The sequence below is a fragment of the Callospermophilus lateralis genome, chromosome 15 (genome assembly GCF_048772815.1).
Source record: "Callospermophilus lateralis isolate mCalLat2 chromosome 15, mCalLat2.hap1, whole genome shotgun sequence".
Classification (NCBI taxonomy): domain Eukaryota; kingdom Metazoa; phylum Chordata; class Mammalia; order Rodentia; family Sciuridae; genus Callospermophilus; species Callospermophilus lateralis.
In genome coordinates this window covers 61,608,797-61,635,866 of record NC_135319.1, presented here as the reverse complement: position 1 = coordinate 61,635,866, position 27,070 = coordinate 61,608,797, and the positions used below count along the sequence as shown (strand labels likewise).

General features: G+C 40.7%; 1 protein-coding gene across 4 annotated transcripts in view; it reads right to left on the bottom strand.

Annotated features, from left to right (window-relative positions):
* Positions 1 to 27,070, bottom strand: part of Plce1 (phospholipase C epsilon 1) — a 283,071-nt gene that overhangs the window by 111,042 nt on the left and 144,959 nt on the right. For all 4 annotated transcript variants that reach the window (XM_076834573.1, XM_076834570.1, XM_076834571.1 and 1 more), the window contains exon 4: positions 18,765 to 19,081. In XM_076834573.1, the coding sequence (XP_076690688.1) occupies positions 18,765 to 19,081 (317 nt within the window). The remainder of the gene's footprint in view (positions 1 to 18,764; positions 19,082 to 27,070) is intronic.

Sequence of the window (27,070 nt, the reverse complement as noted above, 5' to 3'; positions counted from 1 at the left end):
TCATGCCGGCTTAGGACCTGACTTCTTTAACAAGACTCCTAACATGCAAGAAGTAAAAACAAAGGATCAATAAATGGGATGGAATCAAACTAAAAAGCTTTTTCACAGCAAAGGGAGAAAATCTTTACCACACACATCTCAGATAGAGCATTAATCTCCAGGATATATAAAGAACTCAAAAAACTTAACACCAAAACAACAACAACAACAACAACAACAACAAAAACAAATAAAAATCAATAAATGGGCTAAGGAACTGAACAGACACTTTACAAAAGAAATAATCGATCAACAAAATATGAGGGCTGGGGATGTGGCTCAAGCGGTAGCACACTCGCCTAGCATGCGTGCGGCCCAGGTTCAATCCTCAGCACCACATACAAAGATGTTGTGTCCGCCGAAAACTATGAAATAAATATTTAAAAATTCTCTCTCTCTCTCTCTCTCTCTCTCTCTCTCTCTCTCTCTCTCTCTTTAAAAAAATATGAAAAAAATGTTCAACATCTCTAGCAATTAGAAAAATGCAAATCAAAACTATACTGAGATAGTCAGAATGGCAATCATCAAGAATGCAAGCAACAACAAATGTTGGTGAGGATGTGGAGAAAAAAGTACACTTATACATTACTAATGGAACTGTAAATTGGTGCAACCACTATGGAAAGCAGTATTCCTCAGAAAACTTGGAATAGAACTACCATTTGACCTAGCTATCCCACCCCTAGGTTTATACACAAAGGACTTAAAATCAGCATACTACAGTGCTGCAACCACATCAATGTTTTAGCACCTCAATTCATAATAGCTAACCTATGGAACCAACCCAGGTGTCCTTCAACAGATGAATGGATTAAAAATGTTGTATATACACACAATGGAATATATTACTCAGCCTTAAAGAAGAATGAAATTATGGCATTTGCCAGTAAATGGATGGAATTGGAGAATATTATGCTAAGTGAAAAAAGCCAATCCCAAAGAACCAAAGGCCGAATGTTTTCTCTGATATGTGCATTCTAATTCACAGTAAGGGGACGGGGGAGACTAGAGGTATTTTACACTAGATAGAGGGGAGTGAAAGAAGTGAAGAGGGCATGGAGGGAGGAATGATAATAGAATGAATCGGACATTATTACCCTATGTGCATATACGATTACATGACATGTGTAACTCTATATCGTGTACAACCAGACACATGAGAAGTTATACTCCATTTATGTATGATGTGTCATACCGTAGAAATGCATTCTATTGTCATGTATAACTAATTAGAACAAATTTTAAAATTCACTTCACACATTAAGCTTCAGAAGATTAGGATAGCAATAAATGTCCTCTGTTGAGCACAAAACCCCTACCTAGAAGGGAACTAGTATTTTCATTTGACAAATGAGCAAAGGGAGGATTAGAAAGATTGCTACTTGCTGTAAGTCACATAAACACTGTAGTTGGAATTAAAACTCTGGGGAGGGGGCAGACTCCATAGTGCATGCTCTAAGGGATGTTGGAGATCATCTGGTCTAACCCTTTGCCTTCTGGAGCAGAAAGGGATGCCTGGAGAGGCTAAAGGACTACTCAACATGATACAGCTGGCCAGAGGCAGAAGAAGATTCCAGACTCATGATCTTGTTACAAGTTGCTCTAGCCTTTTTTAGATTCATAGTACAGATATGAAAGAATTTCCCTGAAGTCAGAATCTCATGTTCATAGTCCACAGTTATTTAACTTGAGTCTTAAACTACCACAAGCAGATGGGGTATGTATTGTTTTCTTAAGGATTTCTAAGAAAAAAGTTCTCAGGGAGTTCTGTGGCCAATAGAATGTCATGATTTTTTTTCTACTGCCTTTTATCTTCCCAAGAGAAAGGGAACCACTGGGGAAAGTTTACTTCCTACGACAACATTATTGCCATCTTGTTCCTGTTAGAAGAAAAAGAAGCTCCCTTTTCTGAGGGTGACATTCCCATATCTAAACTTCTATTCCCATCTTATTTCTCATTGTGTCTCTTTATGCAGAGACTTCTGTTTTTTGTTTGGACAGTACTTGATCTCCAGGGTTTGAGCACTTAGTCCCTAAACCATAAACTCCTAGAACCAGCTCAGTCCTATTATAGGCTATCTGGAATCCTGACCAAGTCACCATCCTTTCTCTCTAAGAGTTGGGAGGAGGGTGATGACTGTCTTGGTCAGGGATGGGGTAGGTGGAGGAGAGAACATGAGATATTCTTAAAGCATATATTCAGCTTGATAAATACTTCCATTCATACTATCAACTATACTTTGAAACTTCAAACCATATGAAATGTGGATATGAAGTTTATTTATTTAAAAAAATAAGGCATGGGTTAAGAATGTTAAAAAAACAAAACAAAACAACCCTTTAAGTCCAGTTTGCATGGTCTATGGATCCAGATATAAATAGTAGAACCAACCATACTAGCAGCACCACTACTCTGGGCCTTGGTAATCATCTGAGGTGTGTGGAATTGTTCAAAACATGGCCTCTGTTTCTCCAAACATTTTAATACCTTCTTAATGGTGATCTTAAAATGTGAGAGTATTGGAAACAAGTGATCCAGAGCTATTAGTTTTCTAGAACTATTATCACCATTAGTATTTATTCAGTGCTCGACTCTAGGTTGATTACCTTGGTAAATACATTCCCCACATTATCTCTCTTAATTCTATAATTGTTCCCATACATTAGGTGGGAGGGAATAGCATCATTTCACAGAGGAGGAGACTGAGAAATAGAATCGTTAGGAAACTCTCCAGTCTTAAAAAATCTGTCTGGGGTCAAACTTGCCTATGGTCAAAATTCCCAGCCAGCACTCTCTTTGGAGGCTGTGGTTTACTGCCCCGTGTGAATGGTGCCCTCCAGAACTGTGCAGTCTTTGTAGCATCCCATGGAATGCAACGGTGAGCCATGCAGGCTGGCAGATGTGCAAGGGGCATGCCGGAATGACAAGGGGAGAAACAACACACAGCTGGGGCAACAGCCCCTGAATGAGGCTGAAACACCTGGGCGCTACATGCTCTGCCATGTCTTAGCATTGCCACAGGAAAAAAAGAACAAATGTGAAAATCAAATGAATGACTGTAGCTGTTCCTTAACAATAGTCACATAATTCCTCTAAACGAATGGCAAAACCACACAACAAAGTGGGATATTTGGTTCCGAGTGGACTTACGTTAGTAGACTCTCTGGTTCTCTCATTGGCACAGATAACAAAAAAAAAAAAAAATTATTTGTATTTGACCACGTAAGGATAGTAACTAAGTTAAACAGCAACAAAATTCCTTGTCTGGCTTGAGATTCTGCTTGAATACCATTATATTTTAATAAAACAGTGTGAGGGAAATCTTTTTGTGACTGTTAGGAGATGTTAACAAAATTACACCATAAGATGCAAGAAAAAAAGTTGCTATTTTTTAAAAAAAGGCAATTTCAGGATTGAGGATGTAGCTCAGTGGTACAGCTTACCTAGCATGCACAAGGCCCTTGTTCAAACCCCAATACCGCAACAGAATTAAATTAAATTAAAAAGGCAATTTTCATCCCCCACTTTCTGTGGAGTTAGCCTGCTTATCTCATCCATTGGTTGGCGACCAAGCTCTTGTGCACCCCAGAAGGGAAGCCCGCCTTGTGTTTATATGACAGCAGAGAGCATTAGTTTCAACTTACTTGCAGAAGTGGGTTTCAGAGGAAGGGATTTGACAAAGTTGTTAAACCCAGTGGAGGCAGAAGAGGAAAGCTGGCTGATTATGCATCTGAGCACTGTCATCTTGAAATTCGTTTTGGCCCCTTGAATATAAATACACTTTAGTATTTTTGTTAGGATTGCCAGAAAATCAGCAAGTGCTCACTTTCGTTGGCCAACAAAAGCATGACTCTCTGTGCAAAAATCTTCTCCACATTTATAAACAAGAACATTTAGAAAATCCCCTCTTGCTGAGAGATATGACAACAGATATATTTAACTGGGCTGTAAAATAAAGCAGATACTACAAATACCACTGGGTTCATGAAGCGCAGGAAAAGCTTTTATGTCTCTCTTCTGCCACAAACTTACTCTTAAGTCTTCCTAGCCTCCCCAACTCCTTCCCTCTCCTGCAGGAGTGTGATGAGCCACTATTCAGGTTTGCATCTTTGCTTTGCTTTTCAAACAAGCTAATCTATCATCTGCATTTCCTCACCTCTGTACCCTAGTTTTCCATCCCTGAAGGGAACTGTGATAAAGACCTCCTAGTGATCTTGGGCCTTTTATCCAAAGCTCAGGCAGAAACTTCTTTCCCTCAGAATCTTGCATTTGAAACAATATCATTGGATGATCTCGATAAGGACTTGGTTAGTTTTTTCCTTAAGGGGCCAGAGGACAACTCTTCCAGGCTCTGCAAACCACTGGATCATTGTTGCACCTACTACCACACTGCCAACTATGGTACCAAGGCAGCCTGGCTGTTTTCCAATGAGATCTTGTTTACAGACATGGAAGTTTGTTTCCTATAATAGCTGCCTATCACAAAATATTATTTTGATAAAAAAATCATTTAAAAATATGAAAATCATTCTTAGCTAACAGGATATGCAAAAACAGGTGATGGGATGGATTTGGTTTGATGTAGTTTGAACTCTCAATCCAAATGAGGAGTTTCTTCCCAGCTTTGTCACCAGCCCGCCAGGCTCTGTGCAAAATGTCTCCCAGTTATAGGAAGCTTGTAACCTCTGAAGGAGGCCCGTTCTATGGTGAAATGACTGGATTTGGTTTTGCCTGCCAGTCACAAATAACTTAACTTCATCTTCATGGCAAACCTTCAAATACCGAAAGGTATCCCCATCCTGATCACCTTAGAGGTCTCCTGTCTGGGCAAAATAGCTCACATTTCTTTAACTGTTGTTTAATACTGTACGTGTGTCCTCTCTGGTCTGATCTGTAGAAATTCGTCTGCTTATACTGACTTGGGATATAGCACTTCAGGTGTGCCTGGCCTGGGGAGAGGAGAGCTATGCTTTACCATTCTGAACTATGTCAGTGTACTTTCTTAACTTGCTTGGCTCAGGGTAATGCGATACTTACCTTTTAAGTTCCTCCCTTTTGGTTGTTCATCACCCACTCTGCCTGCTTCTCTTGTGCTGCCCACATTCTCCTTGTCATGGATCCTTTCATTATCTACAATAGGTGTCACCAAAACTTATCTCTGAAGTCTACAATTTCTCTCACACTTGATGATTTGAAAATGCATTGTGCTGGCCTGTTCTTTCCTTCTACAGGGATTATTCCACAATTATCCATGCAGCCTCCGTCTAGTACACGGGCTCAAGGCTACTATCTCCCACTGCCATTTGAAGATCCTACTTTCCTCACTGTAAAACCTGCACGTCCAAAACTGGATATTTCCTCACCAGATGGCAATGGCGATGATAATAATAGTCCAAACTACAGAAATAGAGACTGTCATTTGTTGAATACCTACTATGTGCCAAACACTATCCTAAGCTAGAGATTCACTGTCTTAGTAAGCCTTTGCAACAACCTACGAGGAAACTACTCTTAGCCTCCTTTTATAGTTGGGGAGATGAGTTCAGAGAAGTAATTTGGCCAAATCCACCACTAGTAAATAATGGGGAGGGGGGGATGTCAGGATTTGAATCCTTGTATGTCTGAAATAATGCATGTGTTCTTGACGACTTTAGATGGACCTTGTATCTATCCAGATGCTGTCACAAGGACCCTGTTTATTATCAATACCTAGGTGGAAAACCTGAAGTCAGTCTTGACCCTGAAGTCAGTCTCTTCTTCAGCTACCCTACCCAGTCGTCACTGGGAGTCTTTCTTCTAAATATGTGAGAGTTGTTGTCCCTTCTCATTCTCACCATCATGCTAAGGCAGGCCCCTGGTCATCTCCTGTGGCTTATTACAACTCTTTCCAGATGTGCCTTCCTGCACCCAGGCTCCCCCTTCAATCCATCATGTCCCAGCCTGCCCAGAATACCTTCCAGCAAGCTGGACCCCCCTACTTGAAATGAGTGCCCTGCCATCTCCCTCTGTGCCAAACATTCATTTGACCATCTTGGTACCATCCAGCTCTAACTGACCTGGAGCCCTCATCCTGGGGAGAGATGGGGAATATATAAACTGCCAAATAATTTAAATATTTCATGCATACACATACATTTATATGTATGTACATATTTGTCTTTGGTAGTTTCAAAGAAGTGTGTTCTGCAAAATTAGAGAAAGATCAGAGAAATAAAGTTCCAGATTAAATAATCTGTGAAAGACTGGTGTCTTCAAAGTGTCTCTCTTGCTGGACAACTTTAACAAGGGGGAAAGAGAGAGGTGTCATCTTCTGGTATGTGATGCCTCCTGCTTCCCACTTCTTGCTAAAGATTGCTTTGGCTATTCTGTGTCTCTTATTTTTCCAAATGAATTTCATGATTGCTTTTTCTATTTCTCTAAGGAATGATGTTGGGATTTTAATTGGAATCACATTGAATCTGTATAGTGCTTTTGGTAGTATGGCCATTTTGACAATATTAATTTTGCCTATCCAAGAGCATGGGAGATCTTTCCATCTTCTAAAGTCTTCTTTGATCAACAAATATAAGAAAAAATGTTCAACATCTCTAGTAATTAGAAAAATGCAAATCAAAACTAAGATTTCATCTCACACCTGTCAGAATGGCAGTTATCACAAATATAGACAACAATAAATGGTGGGAGGATGTGGGGGGGAAAAGATACACTCATACATTGCTGGTGGGACTGCAAATTGGTACAACCAGTCTGGAAAGCATTATGAAGATTTCTTAGAAAACTTGGAATGGAACCACCATTTGATCCAGCTATCCCGCTCCTTGGTTGATGCCCAAAGGACTTAAAATCAGCATACTATAGTGATGCAGCCACATCAATGTTTATAGCAGCTCAATTCACAATAGCTAAACTGTGAAACCAACCTGGATGCCCTTCAACAGATGAATGGATAAAAAAACTGTGATATATATACATATACATACACACACAATGGAATATTACTCAGCATTAAAAGAGAATAAAGTTACGGCTTTTGCAGGTAAATGGATGGAGTTGTATAATAACATGCTAAGCAAAGTAAGCCAATCCCAAAAAACAAATAACAAATCCACTTTGCCTGATAAGTGGATGCTAATCCATAACGGGTAGAGGGGAGGCATGGGAAAAATGGAAGAACTTTGACTGGACAAAGGGGAGGGAGGGTGAAGAGGGTGCATGGGGGCAGGGAAGATGATGGAATGAGATAGACATCATTACCCTAGTTACATGTATGACTGCACATATGTGTGAGGCTATATCATGTACAACCATAGACATGTAAAGTTGTGTTGCAATTGTGTACAATGAATCAAAATGCATTCTACTGCCATATATATATACCTAATTAAAATAAATTAATTAATAAAATAATTAATTAAATAAAAACAACAACAAAAAACTAAATGCCAAAAAAAAAAAAAAAAAAAAAAAGATCTCATATTGTAAGTCTCTATGGCCAGACCCATATGCCAGGAGGGAGCTAGACCTCATGGTCCACAGCATCTGTCCTGCTCTGGTTTGCCACAGAATGCTCATTTCCCTCCCTGTTCCTTCTCTGGCTCTTGGGGGACTTGGGGGCAGGTGGAGGCCTCAAGACTCAGACCCAACTCCACCCCTACCACAGGGTTACCCCAAATCAGCTCTGTAGTGAGTACCTGCCCCTATGTATGTTAACATAACAAATGATGTACAAAGTTCCACAATGAAAAAACAACTTACTTATCATTGTTTGCCCAGCATGCGGCTTGTGTGTTAGACCAGGGACACTGTCTTCCCACAGAATGCTCAACCACATCCCTCAACACTTACTGGGAGACGCTGGTCCTGGTCTCACTTGTTTTTCCTGAAATCACTCAAACTAACCAGCATTCAATGCCCCCATTTCTTTATTGATGGCATTCTATAACCAGTATTTCTTTTGCAACTAAATGCAGTATTATAGGTATAGCAATGTAACAAAGAATTTGGGCTTCCTTTTGGGTCAGCAAAAGCCTGAGTTTCATCTTAGCTTAGCTATTTTTTTTTTTTTTGGTAATGTTGGGCAAACTATGTAACCTTTATACATCTTGATTTCCTTATTTGCAAAATAAAGCAATGAGTCCCACCTTTCAAGGCTGTGTGAAAGTAAAATGTGATTAGGAATCTCAGAGTGTCTGTCACAGTGCCCAGAGCAACCCACAGAATCAACTGCAGTTTTGTTATTTCTCATTCAACATCTATAAATATATGGAAGAAAAATGACGCATCCTCAAGTGGTTGTCAAATTAATAATTTTTCTTTCCTTTTAATAGGATAACTTCACTTGCATATTTACCGTGTGTCTTGGTTTTAGGAAGGTGTTTCGTGAGTATCACAAATTATGGTAGAGAAAAAATGGAGAGATATTTGTTGGATAATTGTAGAATTAAGGAGATTCACTTCTAGCTTAAAAATACTTTACAAAGAGTGGACTGATGAGCAGTTCCTAGTGATGTGCCATAAGGCTTTCTATCGGTTCCCATTTGGTTTGACATTCTTACCAACAATTTGAATAAATAGACATAAGATATATTTATCAAACCTGAATATGAAAAAAAATTGGGATTGATAGCTTATTCAACACATAGCTGAATTAAAACTCAAAATTATTTTGATAGACTTCAATGTCCCAAAATTAAAATTTAACAGACTTAAATTTATTTATAAAGGAAGAAGATTTCAGTCTGGCTTAGGAAGGAATTTTAAAGACCTCATCACATTGAGCTTCTTGAAATAGAAGAAAGTCTGTCTGAAAGTTTTTAGCAAAATCTGGGTAAGAAGCACAAGGGAGAGAGGGAAGCCTGCATTTAATGAGTGATGTGAACACAGAGCCTTATCTCCCAAACTGTCACAATGCCTGGGAAAGCCTGCCTGCCCTCCAAATCCCTGGGACCTTTGGACATCTTCAAGGGGCTGAGCCTGCATGACTTCTCTGTTCAGTTCTCCTGGTTTGCACAGTCTTTGCACAGCACGAATCACACTTTACCATTTACTGAGAGCCTATCCTGTGCTTAGTGATTTTATATACATTATCTTAAGTGTTCCAATAACCACGTGAAATTGATATCATTATCTGATTTTATAGATGAAGAAATATGAAGCTGAAATCAATTTATATCGCTTACTCACCCTGGGACCCACAGTGAGAAAGTGACAGAAGTTGGACTCATACCCAGACAGCACAATAGAACCACCCTCTTCCCACTAACTCACAGTGCTTCTCTGTCATCTCTCATACAGTTTAAAAAAATTTTTTTTTTAGTTGTAGATGGACACAATACCTTTATTTTATTGATTTATTTACTTTTATGTGGTGCTGAGGATTGAACCTAGTGTCTCACACATGCTAGGCAAGTGCTCTACCACTGAGCTACACCTCCAGCTCCTCACATGGTTTAAATAAATAATTGATAATACCAATTAGCATTGTTCATTAATTAAATATTTACTGAGCATCTATTATATAGCTGGCACAATGCAAGAAACCAGACATAAATCCATGAACAAAGTAGAAAAATTTCTAGTCTAAGGAGATTGAGAAAAAAAAGCGCAAGTGCAGACTTTTGAGCTAAGATATGATCAAGAGAAGTCAGCCCCCGTGGTACGACCTGGGGAAGAAGGTCTTAGGCAGAGGGAACAATAAGTACAGAAGTGGTGTGGAGAAAACTAGCTCAGCATGTTCAGGAAACAGAATGAAGATCTGTGTGGCTGGAACACAGCCAGAGAGATGGGTGAGCAGCATGAAGTCAGATAGGTAGGAGAAGCAGGCGGGAGCAAATACGCAAGGTCTTGAGCCACCACGGAGGCTCAGCAAAGGGGGTGATTTTCATAAGAGATCACTCACGCTGATCCATTATGGGGGGGCCTGGGAAAAATGGAAGAACTTTGGATTGAGCTGAGGGGAGTGAAAGGAGGAGAGGGGGCAAGGGAGTAGGAAAAATGGTGGAATGGGATGGACATTATTACCCTAGGTACACGTATGATTGCACAAATGCTGTGACTCTACATCATGTATAACCAGAGAAATGAAATGTTGTGCTCCATTGGTGTACAATGAATCAAAATGCATTCTGCTGTCATGTATAACTAATTAGAACAAATGAAAAATAAAAAATAAAAGAGAGACCATTCTGGCTGCAGGCAGAGAATGGATCATACACATGCCTGTGGAAGGCTGGCTAGCAGGTGGTGGCAGGTGAAATGTCAAAGATGGATCCAACTCAGGATGTATCATCAAGCTAATGAGACTTGCTGATGGTAAAGATGGTTGGGAGTTTGAGAAAAGCCCAAGGATGATCCCTAGGTTGTAGACTTAAGTACCTGGAAAGACATGGAGATTTTGGCTAAGGTGGGCAGGATGGTTGAATTGGATGAGCAGGGAAAACACTGGGTGCTATGTCAACTGGAGAACAGAATTCTAGCTATGTTTGAGATGCTTTTTAGACATTATTAAACCTTAACTTTGTGGAGGCAAGGGCTTTGCCTGTCTTGTTCTTTTTCTGTACCATACTGCACATTTAGTACTTAAGCCTTTAGTACATAAGTTGTTAATGGGGTAAAAAAAAACAAAAAACAAACACTCAGGGGAAATACTGAGAAGGCAACTGGATTTATGCATGTTTAAGTCTTTTGGGAGATACAGATCCTTGGCAAAATGTAAATACATTCCTCCTTGGTTCTTACATGTGCAGACAGTGGCTTTTCAAAGAGCTGAATTCAACATCCTAATAGGGTTAGCTACTGCAGTCTTGGAAAGAGGCTCCAAAACTCCAGTATCTGACTGAAGTTTACCCAGTCTTTCCCATGGTGTTCAGGGTCATTTAAGTGACCTGATGGCCCAGGAGATGGGGCTTGGGGAGCTGCTATACTGTTTCTCTGAGTCATGTTTAGCATTTCTGATAATAATAATGATGATCATAGTAGTAATAATATCGTTCACATATGTCAAAATCCTTATGTATTTCCCAATTTCCACTGGATCCATTCTTATTCTGACCAGTCTCAGGATTGCAATGTTAACTTGATGAGTGCTTTAAACAGAATAAAATGTGCTTCCAATAAATCCTCCCCATTTCAAGAACCAGTCTCTTAATTCCAAGGCAGTGCTACATTTTTAACTTCAGAAAGGGACTGCAAGGGCTGAAGTCAAAAAGGAAGTCAACAGCATCACACAGGTTGAATTCCTCAAGAATTCCGGGACTCTGGTGTGGAGTCTTGCTGTGAAGAAAATGATTTCATTCAGGGTAAGAGAACCAAGTTCGGGCAGAAGACCCTTCAGCTCTTGGATCTGGAAGTTAGAATATCTGACTGAAATCCTCACTCGGAAACCATAGATTATTACTTCATCTCTCTGTGCCTCAACCACCTGTTAAGTGGTGGTTGGTGATTATCATCATAGCAAAATTATAATGGAATTTGATAGCATTGGTTATTTTGAAAATGCAGCTATTTTAGTTTCTTTTTCTGTGACTAACATTGAACCCTCACTGTGCCTTTGGTCTCTGCTAAGTGCTTTAAATGTCATGTCTCTGACTACTCATATAAAATGTCTGAGGTAGGCACTATTATTACTCTCATGTAAAGATGAGAGATTAGGAAACTGGCACCAGGTTAGACGGCTGGGAAAGGGGATTAGTACCCTGTATGATGAGGTGCCATCGTGCTTCTCTTATTTCTCACCTGCCATTTGCTGAGCGTTATTGTAAATGAGGGGAGTCCAGGGGTGCAGAGTGCCAAGAACCATGAAACATGATTTACTGTCAATCAGCTTCAACTAAGCTTGCTCTTCAAATGCTTCACTGCAAGACTGAGCCTCTGTGGAGTAACTGCATACTGGATTTTCTTTTTCTTTCTTTCTTTTTTTTTTTGAGATGGGGAACAAGGTCTTCCTATGTTGCCCAGGCTGGTCTCAAATTCCTGGACTCAAGAGATGCTCCTGCTTCAGTCTCCCCAGTGCTGGGACTAGAGGCATGTGCCACCACTCCTGGCCAAGCCTACTGGGTTTTCTAGTGTAGAAACTCTGGAGTGAAATGTCTGTTAACCTAGGCATATGCAGTGAAGTGGTCTAGGGAAAAGATGCAACGTCTGCTCTCAGAGGTGCACCTCTGGGGACACAAGCTTTTGTGAAGGAGAAATGAGGTCTTCCAGGATGAGATGAGATTTCCCTTCCCCTGGGGCCTTTTTAGCACTTTACCCCATGAGCTCCTGTTGGAGGAAGAAAGTCTAAACAGCTGCCCTAACAGATGATTTGCTTGGCTGTCTGCTTTTATAAAAAGGAAAGAAAGCTTTGATAGGAAACTCTTCTTAACACAGTTCAATATACAAATTCAGAACTAATATTTTTTCCAAAACATTTCAAGTGAAGGAACGTATTTGGACATGAGGACACTGCCCCTGTCCAGACCACGATCATATGCTCTGCTTTCTGCCTTCTGTGCAGAAATGGTCTTTCCTGAGTAATGACCAGGCAGACTCCTAGATGCTGCAATGTGCCAAACTGGTCATCATCAATTGGGAAGTATATACAGGAGGGATTCTGGCGGGAAGGACCCAGTTTAAATGGCTTTTCTCTGGCCAGATGATTTACTTATTCTTACTGTTCTTTCCCAGGGAGCTAAGCTTCATCCTGGCATTCTTTATGGATGGAGTGGCCTTTAAACTGCTGAACCGACATCTGGTGAAACCTACCAGATGGCAGGAACCAGCAACAAGTGAGCGTGGCTTTGGGCTGCCTGCGTCTGTGAGGCCGGCGGAAGTAGCTTGATTAATGTTCCCGCCAACTGCCCATAACGGGGTGGGGAATGACCAGTAGGACCCAGAGCCATAGGCCCACAGAGGCTGCTGGGGTTCCCATGTTGCTGTGGGTGGACCTCAATCTCAGGCTCACGACCTGCCCTTGCACCAGCTGGTCTGAAAGAGGAGCCTACACAAATGGTTTTGCCAAGAACCACTTGACTGTCCTCTCAAGGCATAGGAAAAAGTGAACTTGCTAATGGCCTCTTGAAGCTGAAAAAAAGTCAACTATCTGTAACTTAGAAGAGTACCTGGCAGTGTTGTAGGCCGTGACAGGTGATGGGGCCAAAGAGTCACTTTGGTGACAGATCCTAAGGACCAGCTGTAGATGCAGACAATGAAAAGTTCCAACCCCCAAGATCCTAAGGCAGTCACAACACAACAAGGGAAGAGGCTATGTGAAGGGGGCACGAGGCTTGAAGACTGGAGACTCGGAACTGTGGCCCCCGAATCCTCTCCTTGAGGCGAGCAACCGAGGGGGTGAACTTCAGTCTCTAACTGCCTCTTATCTCTTCTCGGTTGCCTGTGAGCTCTTTGGTCAAGAAGACACAGGAAAAAATAAATGCCTCTCTGTTTCTTCTAGAAAAGAGAAATGGCTCTGCAATTTATTGTCAGAGGAATTTTTTAAAAGTAAGATCAAAAGGAGGGCGGGCTAGAGGTAGAGACTGGATAGAGGAAGGAAAAGGAGGCGGGAAAGAACAAGATGCTTTGAGACTGTCAAAGCAAGATACTTCGTGGGTGGGCAGAAGAGAGGTTGCTCATCCAGAGGCAGAGAGAACACTGGCTCCTTGGAGCCTCGGGTCAAGAATACAGCTAGAGAGAGATGGGTCCAGGTTAAGAGGGTTCAGGAAGACTGGTCTCCCACACCAAGCAACCCAGGACTGGGCCTGCCCTCAGCACAGATTTTGACTCCCACCTGCTTGAGAACTGCCCCCTCCCATGGGTCTCTGTTTATTTTCAAGGAGAAAGAGAGACCACCTGTAAGAAGCTTCTCTAATGCATACTGCAGTCTTGGAAGGCAGGAGAAGGGGACAGAGAGAAACACTGCTTCCAAGCCACCGTCCAAACTGATTTTTAATGATTTCTTTCCTGGCCTTCCTTAATGTCAGCTAAACTTTTTCAATTATTTCATGGTCATACCTTGAACTGCATTTTAGCCATAATTTTCTAAGAATAAACATTTTACAACCTGCCCCCAAAGCATCAGGAATTCTCTTCCTATTCCCCTCCTTACAGTTAAGTGGTCCTGTGAAGAGGTGGTAGAATGTGGGATACTCCCAGTTCAGGATCGTGTTCTGCTGAAAAGCAAGGGCAAGCTGCCTCCCTAAGCCACCAGTCTTGCTCATGACAAAAATTGGTCGTCTTCCTCTCTCAGTGTCCCCCTTCCCCTTGACCTTCCCGGGGATCCTTCCCACCTCTCAAGGCCCAGAGCTCAGCAGGAGTTCTGATCACCCACCTCCACGCCTCCGCTGCACTGTCTGTGCCACTCACAACTGCCCGACTTTCTGCCTTTTTTGGTAGCTATTTGTGTCCGCGCCTGGTAGCTCCTGGCAGCCGCAGACTGTTATTTACTTTCCTGAGAGAACATCCACCACGTTGCTCTCCTTCTAAAAAGTGCAGAATAAACGGGAGCAGAATGACTGAAGGCACGGACAAATGCACACAGGTCTCCCCCGCGTGTCCAGCACTCCTGCTCCAGGGTTGATGTTCTCTATAACATTCCAAGGACTAGACATTGTCCCTCCCTTTGAAGAAAGTGCCTTTATTTTGTTTATCCAACTTAATGGACCAGTTGTGGGCTGATGATGTTATCAAGTTCCATTAAATATTTTTAATTTCTTAATTAAAAAAATGTTTGATGCACCAATGAGAAAAAAGAAAAGGTTACAACCTAGTAGGTGCACAATAAATATGCCTCAAGTGAGTGAATAAATGAATGAGGGAGGGATGGCAGAAGTCTAGGTAGTAGGAAATTGGATAGAAAGAGAAACAAAGAGGAGCAGGACATGAGAGACTGCATAGGGGATTTAGGAAAAAGTAGAAAGAGAACACAGAAAAGGACACCCAAGTCTAATTAAATTCTACGTCTACAATTCTAGTTTTATTACAAACTTAAACTTGATCAGTTAACAAGTAGAGAGGCTGTTGGGTAAGAAAAGATAGACTGTAGAAGACAGATCTGGATTTTGATAACCACACAGCTACTTGTGACCTGGGACAAGTAACTCGACCTCTCTGAGCTCATTACTTTATTTTAAAACTTTTTATTTTGAAGTAATTTTAGATTTTCAGAAAGTGTGCAAAAATAGCACACACAAATACACAAATAGTTCCTGTATACTTTTCACCCAGTTTCTCTTAATGTTAAAATCGATCACAAGTATAATACAAGTATGAAAACCAGGAAATCAGAGCTGGGCCTGTAGTTCAGTGGCAGAGCACTTGGTGAGCATGCATGAGGCACTGGGTTCAATCCTCAGCACCACATAAAAATAAATAAAATAAAGACATGCTGTCCATTTAAAACTACAAAAAATAAAAATAAAAACATTTAAAAAACAGGAAATCAACATTGATATAGTAATACTAGCTAAACTACAAGCCTTCATAGGGTATTACCAGTTTTTCCATTCATGTCTTCTTTCTAGTCCAGGATCAATAGGATTCTACAACACATTAAGTAGTCATAACTTTTGTTCTCCTCTGGTTTTGACAGTCCCTTGTATTTTTCTTATCTTTTATTACCTTGCCACTTTTTTAAAAAGAGTTGAATGTCCCTCCACTTGGGATAGCCTGATGCTTTCTCATGATTTGATTAAGGTAAGCACTTGTAACAAGAATGCCATGAGAGGGTGTCTCACCACTCTTAGCGCATCTTATCAGGGGGCTCAGATGATTTTTACTGGCACGTTGACTTTGACCCCTTGGTTGAGGTGGTGTCTGCTGCTGGTTTTCTCCACTGTACTATTTTCCCTTTGTAATTAATAAGTATCTGGTAGAGAGATGCTTTGAAACCATGCAAATATCCTGTCTCTCATCAAATTTATTTTCACCCAATAATTTTAGAGTTCATCAGTGGTTCTTGCCTGCAATAATTGTTACTGTCATGTTTTAATGATGATTTCCTGTTTCCCCCTTCATCCTCCATGTATTAATTGGAATTCTTATCTATAGTAGGACCTATGCCCCCTGCCACATGCCACACTGATTGATTGATTTGATATTTATTTATATCAGTATGTACTCAGAAATATTTATTTTACTCTATGGGTCAGAATCCAACACTATCGTTATTTATCTACAAGACAAAGATAAAGTCAACTGTCATAGGAGGAAATGAGATTAGAAAATGTGAAAATGTCCAGTCCAGAGAAACCATCTACTAAATAGATGCATGCTCCTTTCTTTTCCCTTCTTTCCAGTGTGGAAAGCCATGATAATTTGGAAGCAAGACCATTCTAAAGAGGTGAAAATCTGAATTTAAAAATTCTCTATTAATGTAATACAGATTTTATACCTTAATATAGAAACAATTTTTTTCTTTTTTAAATTGGTGCATTATAATTATACATAATAGTGGGGATTCATTATGCCATATTTATACAGTCACATAACATAATTTGATCAATCTCATTTCCTAGTACCATCCCTTTCCTCCTCCCTCCCCTAATTGGCTTGCTCTACTCCTACTGATCTCTCTTATATTATTGTCATTGCAATTTTAATTAGTTACACACACACACACACACACACACACACACACACACGAATTTAGCTATCTCAGTGTTGTCTTGTGGAGATCGTTTGGGTTTGGACTATGATGACTTAAGACTGATTTTTAATCAGTATCCCCACAATTTGTATGAAAATAGATCCTTGAGAATACTTGAAAACAGTCTGTTCTTTTAAGTAGTTTAAGTGTTTTCCCAGAAATCTTGTTTACGTTCCGAAGTTGCTTAGCTAAACTATTTTCAGAGAGAGTCCAAAGCGTGCCCCAACCCAGCTGTGGCTCAGATCATCACCAGCACTGAATTAGTGAAATCACTGATTCATCTTTGATTCCCAAGGTTATGGCAGTGAATGGAAGAAAGCCAAGTTTACTTTAAAATTAGATTTTAAAAGTTCTGGCAATTTGCTTTTAAGTTCAGGTCAATTTGAGGAAAAAAAAAAAAAAAAGACAAGAATAGGGTCCTAAAGTTGTGAGAGTAGATCTGGAAGTTTAAAATAATTCACAAAATGCAGTAAAATACACCAATAAAATCTCTCCATTTACGGGAACTTTCATTTTCCACTCCATTTTTATCGGTAAGGAAAGTCGAGAATGTCAGGAGATTCGTTTTAAAAAACAACTCTGGGGCAGTACTGTTTGCTGGCGCTCTGTGCACTCTCAGAATTCTGTCTAATACCCTATTGGGGTGGGGCCTGATGCAGGTGAGAGGCAAGGTACTGCAGTGGTTCAAAACCCAGGCTCTGGGGCCTGATTATTAGGGTTTGAAACTCACAACTGCCACTCACCACCTGTGTAACCTTGAGCAAAAAAACTGTCTCTCACACCTCAGTTTCCCCAGTGGTACTGTGGGGCTCACGACAATGTCTGTCATCCAAGGTTGCTGTGAGGCGCTAGTAAGTGGTCCACGTACAGTGGCTGGTATTACAGCAGGAGATGGGTACCAGCTTCTCCTGGGGATGACAAGTGTCTTTTTGAGGAACACGGCTGGTCTCTCTAGACATGGAACTGATTGTTGGGCTCAGTCTCTCACACTTTCTGCATCCACTGGGCCTACCATTGCCACTGACATTTAAACACCAGAGTCTTCACTAGCAAGCTCTGGAGGCTGTAAAATGACTACAAAGTAACAAAGGTTGATGGATCCTAATTAGAATAAGTTATAGTCCACGTATATATAATATTTCAAAATACACTCCACTGTCATGAACATCTAAAAAGAACAACAACAGGATCCTCTGTTGTTGCTGGTTGTCCTTGCAGCATTAGGTAGAATTTACTGACTGACTAAAGTAAGATACTACTCTGTCTGTGGAATCCAACCAATCAATAACCAATAATACCCAGATTAAAATTCTGTGATTTAATATTCAAGTCAAAACACATTAAGTTTAAAACAAAATACAGAATAGAAAATTCAGTCTATGGCTACACTATGGACAGACAGAGTCCTTTAAGCCTCAAATTGTAGTATGCCCAGCCTCCAGTATGCATGGACACCCACTTGTCCTCCCCATCCCTCCTCCTTGCTCCAGGGCCACAGGGATGCCAGCCATTGACTCTTTCCTCTCTGGGAATCCCTAAAGCCCATAGAGATGCTCCATCTCAAAAGTTCCCAGACACCAGTCACATCTGTCCTCTTTAGGACTGACTTTTGGCTTGGTCTCAGAGGTTGTGGAATGAGTGACTTTTGGGGCTGAGAATTTTCATGGGCTGCAGAGAGAGGAGTGGGGCAAATTTCCCATAGTTTCCCATGTGTGGAACCCCAGTTGTGTTGGTTTTTAAGTTTCTGCGAGGGGTCCTGACAGTGGGAAAGGGGGGTGGGCTAGACAGGTGTGGCCAGGGATCCTGTTGTTGAAAATCAAAATTGAGACACCAGTCTTAAAACCTTGGGTGGGACTGGGCAGAGTGGTGTCTAGGGGTTGAAAAATCTGGTTGTCCAAAGGGAGAAGAATTGGCGCCCTCAACGGTGACAGGGAATGGAGATATGAGATCAATCAGACACGAGGGCAGGCAGAGTGCAGCAAAGGGAGGAAGATAGTGTGGTCACCTCACTGCCCGGAGAAAAGCAGCAGCCCCCATGGAAGTGGTGGGAGGCAGTGGGAATCAGAGAAGAGATACACTTAAAAACAGCCCAGAGTGGCTCCTTACCTCATTGAATCGCATCACAAGGTCCTCGAGGGCATTGTGCTCTCCATTCTGAGAGGTGAGAATCGATGCCGAGATGGACGCTTTGAGGCAGGGCAAGGACCTCTGGCATTCCGGCGTGCCCAAGTCCCGGGTTAAGAAGCAAAGGTAGTCCACTGGCAGGACCTTTCGGTAAATATTCTGCTCCTGCTCTGTCAGGATGCTGGCGACTTCCTCTGGGAATTGGATGAGGGGTTGCAGATCGATCAGTTCCTTGCTGATTCCAGCTGAACTTGAAGGGAAGGCGTTGGAATTGGCCATAGAGGTACCTGGTTGGCGTTCTGAAATAAAGTGATAGAAGTCACGGTTACACGAGGGATGGTATCCCTGACAACAGACACTTGCTTGAGAGCCATTCAAAACCTTGCAGGTTTTTTAGCCAAATCCTTGATGGGTGAACTATCCTGCTTATCTGGAGACCTTTCTGATATTTGTCCTGCTGTCCTCCCACCTCCATAAAGTGGGGATAGGGCATAGTTTTCCATTTTTAGAAACACTATTAATCTGGCTTATCATTCTTCAGCCAGTTCACTATAACACTCTATAGAGTACCATTTGCTTCTTTATCTTCCTTTGCTAAGGGAAAAGAAGTGAGGGTAGGTGAGGGTACAGACAATTAAAATGGAAATGGAAGGAAAGTCATATATGTAATGTGCTTATTTCATGTAAGCATTAGGTGACCTGGGGACCTGGGGACCTGGGGACCTGGGGACCCCTCTGAACACAAGGTTTAAAACTTCAAGGTATATTCTGCCAACTGTATAACTTCAGAAATTTTGATTTCACTGAGGTCCATTTGGGAGTTTGCAAGAGTAGCACTACCTATAAAAGTAAAGAAGGAATGAGTAATAAAATGTATTTAAATAAATCAGTCTTATTCCCTGGTCTACAACTGGAAGGGAGAAGGTGGCAGAAAGAAGCAGAAGAGAAAGTGGCAGGTACATTAGATAGAAGTACCAAAGGTAGGAATTCCTAGGCTCAAAACGATTCTCTTAGTCATACATGCTTTCTTTTTATTTTGACACTATCCCAGTCTGCCTCTTTATTCCCGCCTATATCACGTTCACTTATTCACTAATTCATCTACTTAACCATCCATCCATTCATTCATTCAACAAACTTGGAAAAATCTATGATGCACCCTAGAACAGAGTTTCCCCAAGTACAATCTTCAGAAGACTGGTACTTGGAAGAAAAAACATTTTTGTAGTCATGAAAGTCAGGGATTCATGTCACAGATTCATATCACACATCTCTTCCTGGAGAAATATGAGGCACACTGGTGCACTGTCACGGGCTCTCATGGGCCCTGTAGCAAAGAACTCATTTACAGCAGCTTAACCTGGTGCTCCCCAGAGCCACGATGCATATAGTACCTACGACATCATTCTGTGTGGTCAGTGTCCTTGAAACCTCTTCAGGAAATATCGCCCTAGAGTCCAAACTGCCCTCCTTCTCCAAACAAAGCAAGCCTTTCCTTCTCTGCAGGCCTTCCTGGGGGTCTCCTGCACATGTTATTTGCCCCAAATCTTTCCTACATCCCTTCCTTTTCTTACAAAACCCTTAACTGCCCCTTGCTAAAATAAAGTCCATCTTTCTTCTGACAACACTGCTACTGGCCACCTACCTGCCATCAGAACTGGATTCTGGGTAACAGTGATGTCCACAGAAGGACTTCCTTGACTTCAGCTCTCCTCAGTATTCCAGGGTTCGTTTTCTCTCTCCATTGCAGAAATGTTTGGAAGTATCACTCCAAATGTTTGTCTGTCTGTCTGTCTCTCAATCTCTGTCTCTGTCTGTGTCTCTCTCTCTCTCTCTGAATTACTGAGCTCTGAAGTCCTTCTTTCCCCCCCCCAATTTCCAAAACAAAGCAACCACTATGCTGACAGGACACCTGTGCTGATGTTCTGGGTTCTGATATTTTCCCCTCAACTCATCCTTTCCTAAGCAGCCTAACAGCCTTTGAAACTCTGCACAGGAAGTTCTTGATAGTATTTGCTACTTGATTAAATGAGCTGCTCCCCCTTTTGAGGAATGCTTTCAGGCCAGTAGCAAAAAAAAAAAAAAAAAAAAAAAAAGCGCAAACTCGTTAAGTTTCAGTGACATTGCTCTCTACTGATGCAAGTTGGACTTGTAAACATGTTTCAGGCAAAACTTGCTGTTTTGTCTTCCCTATAAAATTTGTAGTGTACAAACAAACATTCTCTTTGATTGTGCAAAGCAAACAAGTGAATAAGGAATGTATTCTAAGCATTTTGTCCACATTTTGGACCAAACTAACAAAAATCTACTGCAGCAAAAAGTGGGAACTACCAAAATATATTGGGTTTTCTCTAAGCTCAGATTCCAAAAATGTAAAATAAGGCAAATGCCCCAATCCAGCCAACTTGGCTTCACTCTCCAATTTTCTAAATAGTTTAGAAAGTGACTAGCTTTCCTGAAAATTGCATCAGAATGTGGCCCAATGACAGAGGCAGGTTGCAGTTTCTGGACACTGATAATTTATGTACAATGGAATTATCTACATATTGGAACGCTTCTCAGAAGTAATCAGGTCCAAGACACGATTTCAAAATATAGTACTTTACAGAGGAAATAAAGATAACTCCCAAATCTTATGAAACAGTCACTTACTTATCTAATATATTAGAGAAGAGATAATGCAATAAAATATAGAATATTAAGATGATGTATTGCAAGTAGCAATACATCTTGAGATATGAATCACATGCTGTTACAATGAATGACAAATTCAGTGACTGGTGAGAAATAGTAACAAAAGAGAGCTAAAAAAAAAAAACTGAATAAAAGAAGAAAAAAGAAGCCTGGTTAGTGTAACTTTAATAAATCTGGTGACCCCATGTATCTCAGTATAAGCACGCCAGTTACACTCAAAGGAAACACAAATTAGAGCTAGAGACCTTGAAACACATGCAGGCCTTTAATGTAGATTTCCTTAAAGCAGGATTATGCAGGGCTTTTATACCATGCACCATAGAGAAAAGTCCCAGAAATATTCTCAGAACATAATTTTCTGTCTGTCAAGTTCCGCACGTTTAGCAGCTATCTTGTCCCACTTATTTCCTTGCTGGGCTCTCCTTCTTCCTCTTCACATGCCACAGAGCCATGGTGCTCAGCTGTGTGTCACCTCCCCACCTCCCTATCTACAACACAGGACACCTGATGATGGATTAAAGACTCTGTGACACCTCACCCTTCCTCCATGTGTATAGCAATGTTCCTAGAGCCCACGATTATGTAGTTCCCTTGTGAAAGCATTTTTAGAAAATTTCTGCTAAATAAAATTTTCGCCTCATTGACAGTCAGTGCTCTCAGCCCCTTGGTCTTCTGTTAAGAGTCACTCTATAGCAGAATAGGGCTATCTTTTCAGGTATTGTCACAGTCTTGACCTGTATATAATGAGACAAAGTGATTCCATTTTCCTGCTTAAATAAAAGCTTCCTGTGCTAAGTGCTTTCTATGGATGGATGAATTCAGGACATAGTATTAGCCATGTTTTATTCATGAGAGAACTACCCTTCACATAAGGTCCTTGAAGTAGTAAGTTAGAGAGCTGGTGCCTGAGCAGGGTCTTTTTGACTCCAGAACTCATGTTCCTGGTCACTCAGCATATTGTCACACTGGCAGTCTGTAGATACAGCTCAAGAGATTTTTGTGTAAATAGGTTCCTTATCCTTTAAAGGGAGATCTGGTAAATGACCTCAAAGGTACTCACAGGGTTGACAGCTCTGTTTCTCGATCAGCATGGAACCAACGTCACTTGAATCACGTTACAACTACGTGACACTATAGTATGCAGAAATTCAGATGAGCCCTCTGCCACCCTTTCTGAGAGTTTATAAAAATGTCCCCATGCTATAAACCTGTATTTTCCAAAGTGCATTGCACTGTATTCATACAAAACACGGTTCCTTTGTTAGTAATTTAGGGGAAATATTGAGTTAAATGAAGCTAAACAGATTCTCTCCGCCCCCCTCTTTTTTTTTAACTGCAGGGTTTCTCAAAACCCTTAATAATTCCCATGGGGGAAACATAGTGTGACATAGCCCTCCTCAACCTTGCCATCTGTCTCTGTGTCTTTTACATGGAAATCACAGTCTCTGAAAAGTGTTCTCATCACACTCCACAATTCTCAATGGGAGAAATGGAGCCTAAGGGGTTGGTGATTTCAAGAGCTTAGTTTGCCCCATTGCTGGAATCCTGTGTAAGGGTCCAAGGAGGAGAGGGACGGTGGCTTATTTAGGAAATTGCAAGTTGCTCCCTATGGCTGAAGCTTATACTAAGAGAGGCAGGTACTGCTCGAGAAAACACGGAAGGAAGCCTCATTTTCCAGAAGGATCTAGAGAATGAGTGAGTCTCCTGAAGGAACAAAGGCGAACAGGAGTGGTGGGAAGAACTAAACACAGATGCATCCTAGACTTCTGGGTCTTCCATGGATGTTGGCATCCCAAAAGGATAGGAAGTCCACACCAAGTTTTCCTTTGAAGAGTGCTGCTCTGAGAAGATGAAGCATCCCCCAGAGCTCTCCTACCAGACCATAGAGTCCTCTTCTCCACCCTTGTTCTCTGGTGATCAGCTCAGCAGCCATTGACCTTGTTTATTAGCTGTCATTCCCAGGGGTTGTACACAAATTGCACAACCCAGAAATACCCAGGTATTGATTAGTGCTTTTCCTATACTTGTTCATCTAGTGCCTTTGGGGAACCTTCTACCCTTCAGGCTTAGCACTTATGAAAACAATGCTGATTCAGATCCTGATCCCATCCAAGAACCTTCAGCTTGGGCTAGAGTCCAGAAAAACCTTCTGCTTTGCATTATTTCTCCTTTTGCTTTTTGGTGCCCACCAAAAGTCAAAGCATTTGGGGTTTTTTGCTATGTCTCTCTTGGTGTTTCATACCCATGGGTTCCTGGGGAGGCTTGTTATTCTTAGTGGTGAGAGAAGAAGGACTTCAAAGAATGTGCTATGATAGGTAAGGAAGAGGAAACTGCCCACTTCCTTTATTTTCAGTCATTAGGTAGGGATCAAAACAGAATGACCTGGCACACAACCCACCCTGTATATACTCTCCTGTTTATAGATGAGGGGCAGCCCTCCCTTATACTGGCCAGCCACTGCCAAGGAACATGCGAGTAATAAAATGTCCAAACCTCCTCCTTTGAGTCTTCCAAGTTCTTTCTTTGGAAAACCATATGCTGGGGTTTTGCAGTCCTGGAGTTGAACAGTTTCATATGAACATCTAGAGTTTATAAAATAATCTCTCATATAATCTCTGCATAATGTGAAGGAGTAATTGCTCCTACCACAGGTAGGAATTGATGCTCTTATTTTTTTTTTATAAAGCTTCAATCAAGCTGTTATGTGGCTTGCCCAGGAATCCAGCTTGTGAGTGGTGAGTTCTGGAACTGGCAAAGGCTGAGAGAGAACCTGAAGATTCTGGCTCCTGGCCCAGTACTCCATGTTACCCTAAGCCAAGGCTGAGCTATCTTGGGCTTACTCAAGTATCCAGGGGCCAGCCTTAGTAGCAGCCAGTATATCTGAATGGGTTTAAGAAATGCTAAGGAGAGGGGCTGGGGTTGTAGTCCAGTGGTGGAGCACTTGCTTTGCATGTGTGAGGCCTTGGGTTCCATCCTCAACACCACACAAAAATAAATAAATAAATAAACAAACAAATAAAGGTATTGTGTCCATCTACAACTTAAAAAAAAAAAGAGAGATTAAAAACAAAACAAAGAAATTCTAAGGAGAAATTAATCCATTCTTTTGAGTGCCTACTATGTGCCAATCTTTGTTTTAAGGCTACACTGATATTGGGATTTAGTGAATAATAAAATGATCCTTGTGCATATAGAACATCTAGGAGAAGACACACATAAACAATAAATCAAGTATATGAGGGGCTGGGGCTGGGGCTCAGCAGTAGAGCGCTTGCCTAGCACATGCGAGGCCCAGGGTTTGATCCTCAGCACCACATAAAAGTAAAATGAAGGTATTGTGTCCAGCTACAACTAAAACAAAAATATTTTTTTAAAAGTATACAAGTGATAATGCATGTTGGAAGGTGATAAAAGTATTATGATGAAAATCAGAAGAGGGTTTCAGAATGTGGGTGCGGAGGATGTTACACAACATACATGAACTTGAATGTTGGCAACTTCTGCAAGTTTTTTTTTTCTTGCAAAAGTGTTCAAAATTGAGCTGGGGTTGTGGCTCAGAGGTACTGCGCTCGCCTAGCATGCGTGAGGCACTGGGTTTGATCTCAGTGCCAAGTAAAAATAAAATAAAGATATTGTGTCCATCTACAAAATAAAATAAAAATATTTTTAAAAGTGTTCAAAACTTAACTCATCAGGATGCTCTTGGCTTGTCATCCTTTTCTAGTGTTTTAACAATAGCTATTCACCTAGCTCTTGCTCCTCACCATTAATTGGCCCTTGGAATTAAGTAACACATTTAATTCCCATGAGAAACCCAGGAAGATGAATGTGATTATTCCTACTCCATAGAGGTCAGAAATGTTAAGTAATTTACTTAAAGACACCCTGCTTCTATGAGATGAGGCTGGAATTTAAATCTCGATCTGACTACAACAAAATATCTGCCCTCTTTCATGCTTAGCATTTTAAGGGGTGTTCTGCAGAGGACACACAGTCCCCTGAATTTCTTGAAAAAATCTAGACAAAGTGAGGGAAATTAATCTGTACTAAAATTGAAAAAAAAAATCACAAGATGAGAAAAGCAAATTTAGAGCAGTGAGATACGATCGTACTGGGAGAAAAAACATTTTATAAATGCAGGTCTATGTTTGATATCTATTCAGTACACACGAAACTAGTAATAGTGTCTATACATTACATGGCTCTACTGCTTAACTTTTCATAACGCACATATAACAGTATTTTTAATTTTTTCAGCACTGTGGATGGAACCCAGAGGTGTACTACCACTGAGGTATATCCCCTGCCCTTTGTTACATTTTATTTTGAGTCAGTCTTACTAAGTTCCCTGGGATGGCCTCCAACTTTTATGTTTCATAGAATATAATTATATGATCTACAAAATAGAATCATAGAACATATAATTAATTTCTATAATTTTGCCTCAACCTCCCATGTAGCTGAGATTACAGGCATGTGCCACTGTGCCCAGTAATATCAGTATTTTAAAAAATAGATAAAGTGATATGTGAAAAATGGGAAGTTATACTCCAGTATGCATGATGTATCAAAATACATTCTATTGTCATGTATATAAGAAAATTAGAACAATAAATCAGAAAAAAAGTGACATGTGAAAAATTTACCCAGAGAACAAAACTTCAATCTTCCCATGTTCAAAAACTAGTCTAGCTGTTCCAGTTTTTTTCCTAATAAACTGCAATATTATTTTCCTTTAAAAATTTTTAATTTATTCTTTTTAGATATATATGATAGTAGAATGTATTTTCATGTACTATACATACATGGCATATAACTTATTCTAATTAGGATCCCATTCTTGTGGGTGAACATAATGTGGCGTTACACTGGTCATATATTCATAAATGGCAATATTGTTTTCAAAAGTCCTTCAAGTTACAATTAAGGAAGAAAGTAGGAAACTTTTATCTACTCTGTTTTCTTTTGAAAATAAATTAATTTTGGATGAACTTTATAGACACTTTTTTAAAGCATTGGATTCTCAAAAGCACATTTAATGGTGTACTTCCAATTACATAAAACAAGAGAGAAGGACATCGATTTCATTTTATAACAGGTTCAGAGTTGGTTTGAAAACACTATCTCAGGCAGAGCTGAAAATTGCTTCCAACAGGGAAGTAATGGGTTTGGAAAAAAGTTAGTCAATTGGTGATTTTTTTCTCATTACCCATTATTGGTTTTCCGAGTAACAGATCAATCTTGCAATGAATGTGTCTGGCTTGTTCTCAATCTTCCATGAAAAAGACAAATCAATATAGCGTATTATTTCTCAGTCAGTACTTAAAAAAGAAAAAAGCCAATATGTCTAGACTGAGAGTTAAGACATGCTCACCATCACACTGAGATCAGTGATGGAACCAGCACCACATCAGTCTGACACCAAGGCCCAGCACCCCTAAATCACCCTGCTACACGACTTGAAGGGTTTCTTCCCTTTGGTCTCCATGTAGGGCTGACAACCTGATATCTCTGAGTGGTGTGTGAATGAGGCAGGGCTGGGACTCAATGCTCAAGCTGGATGGGATGAATTTTCAACACTTCACAGTTTGGAA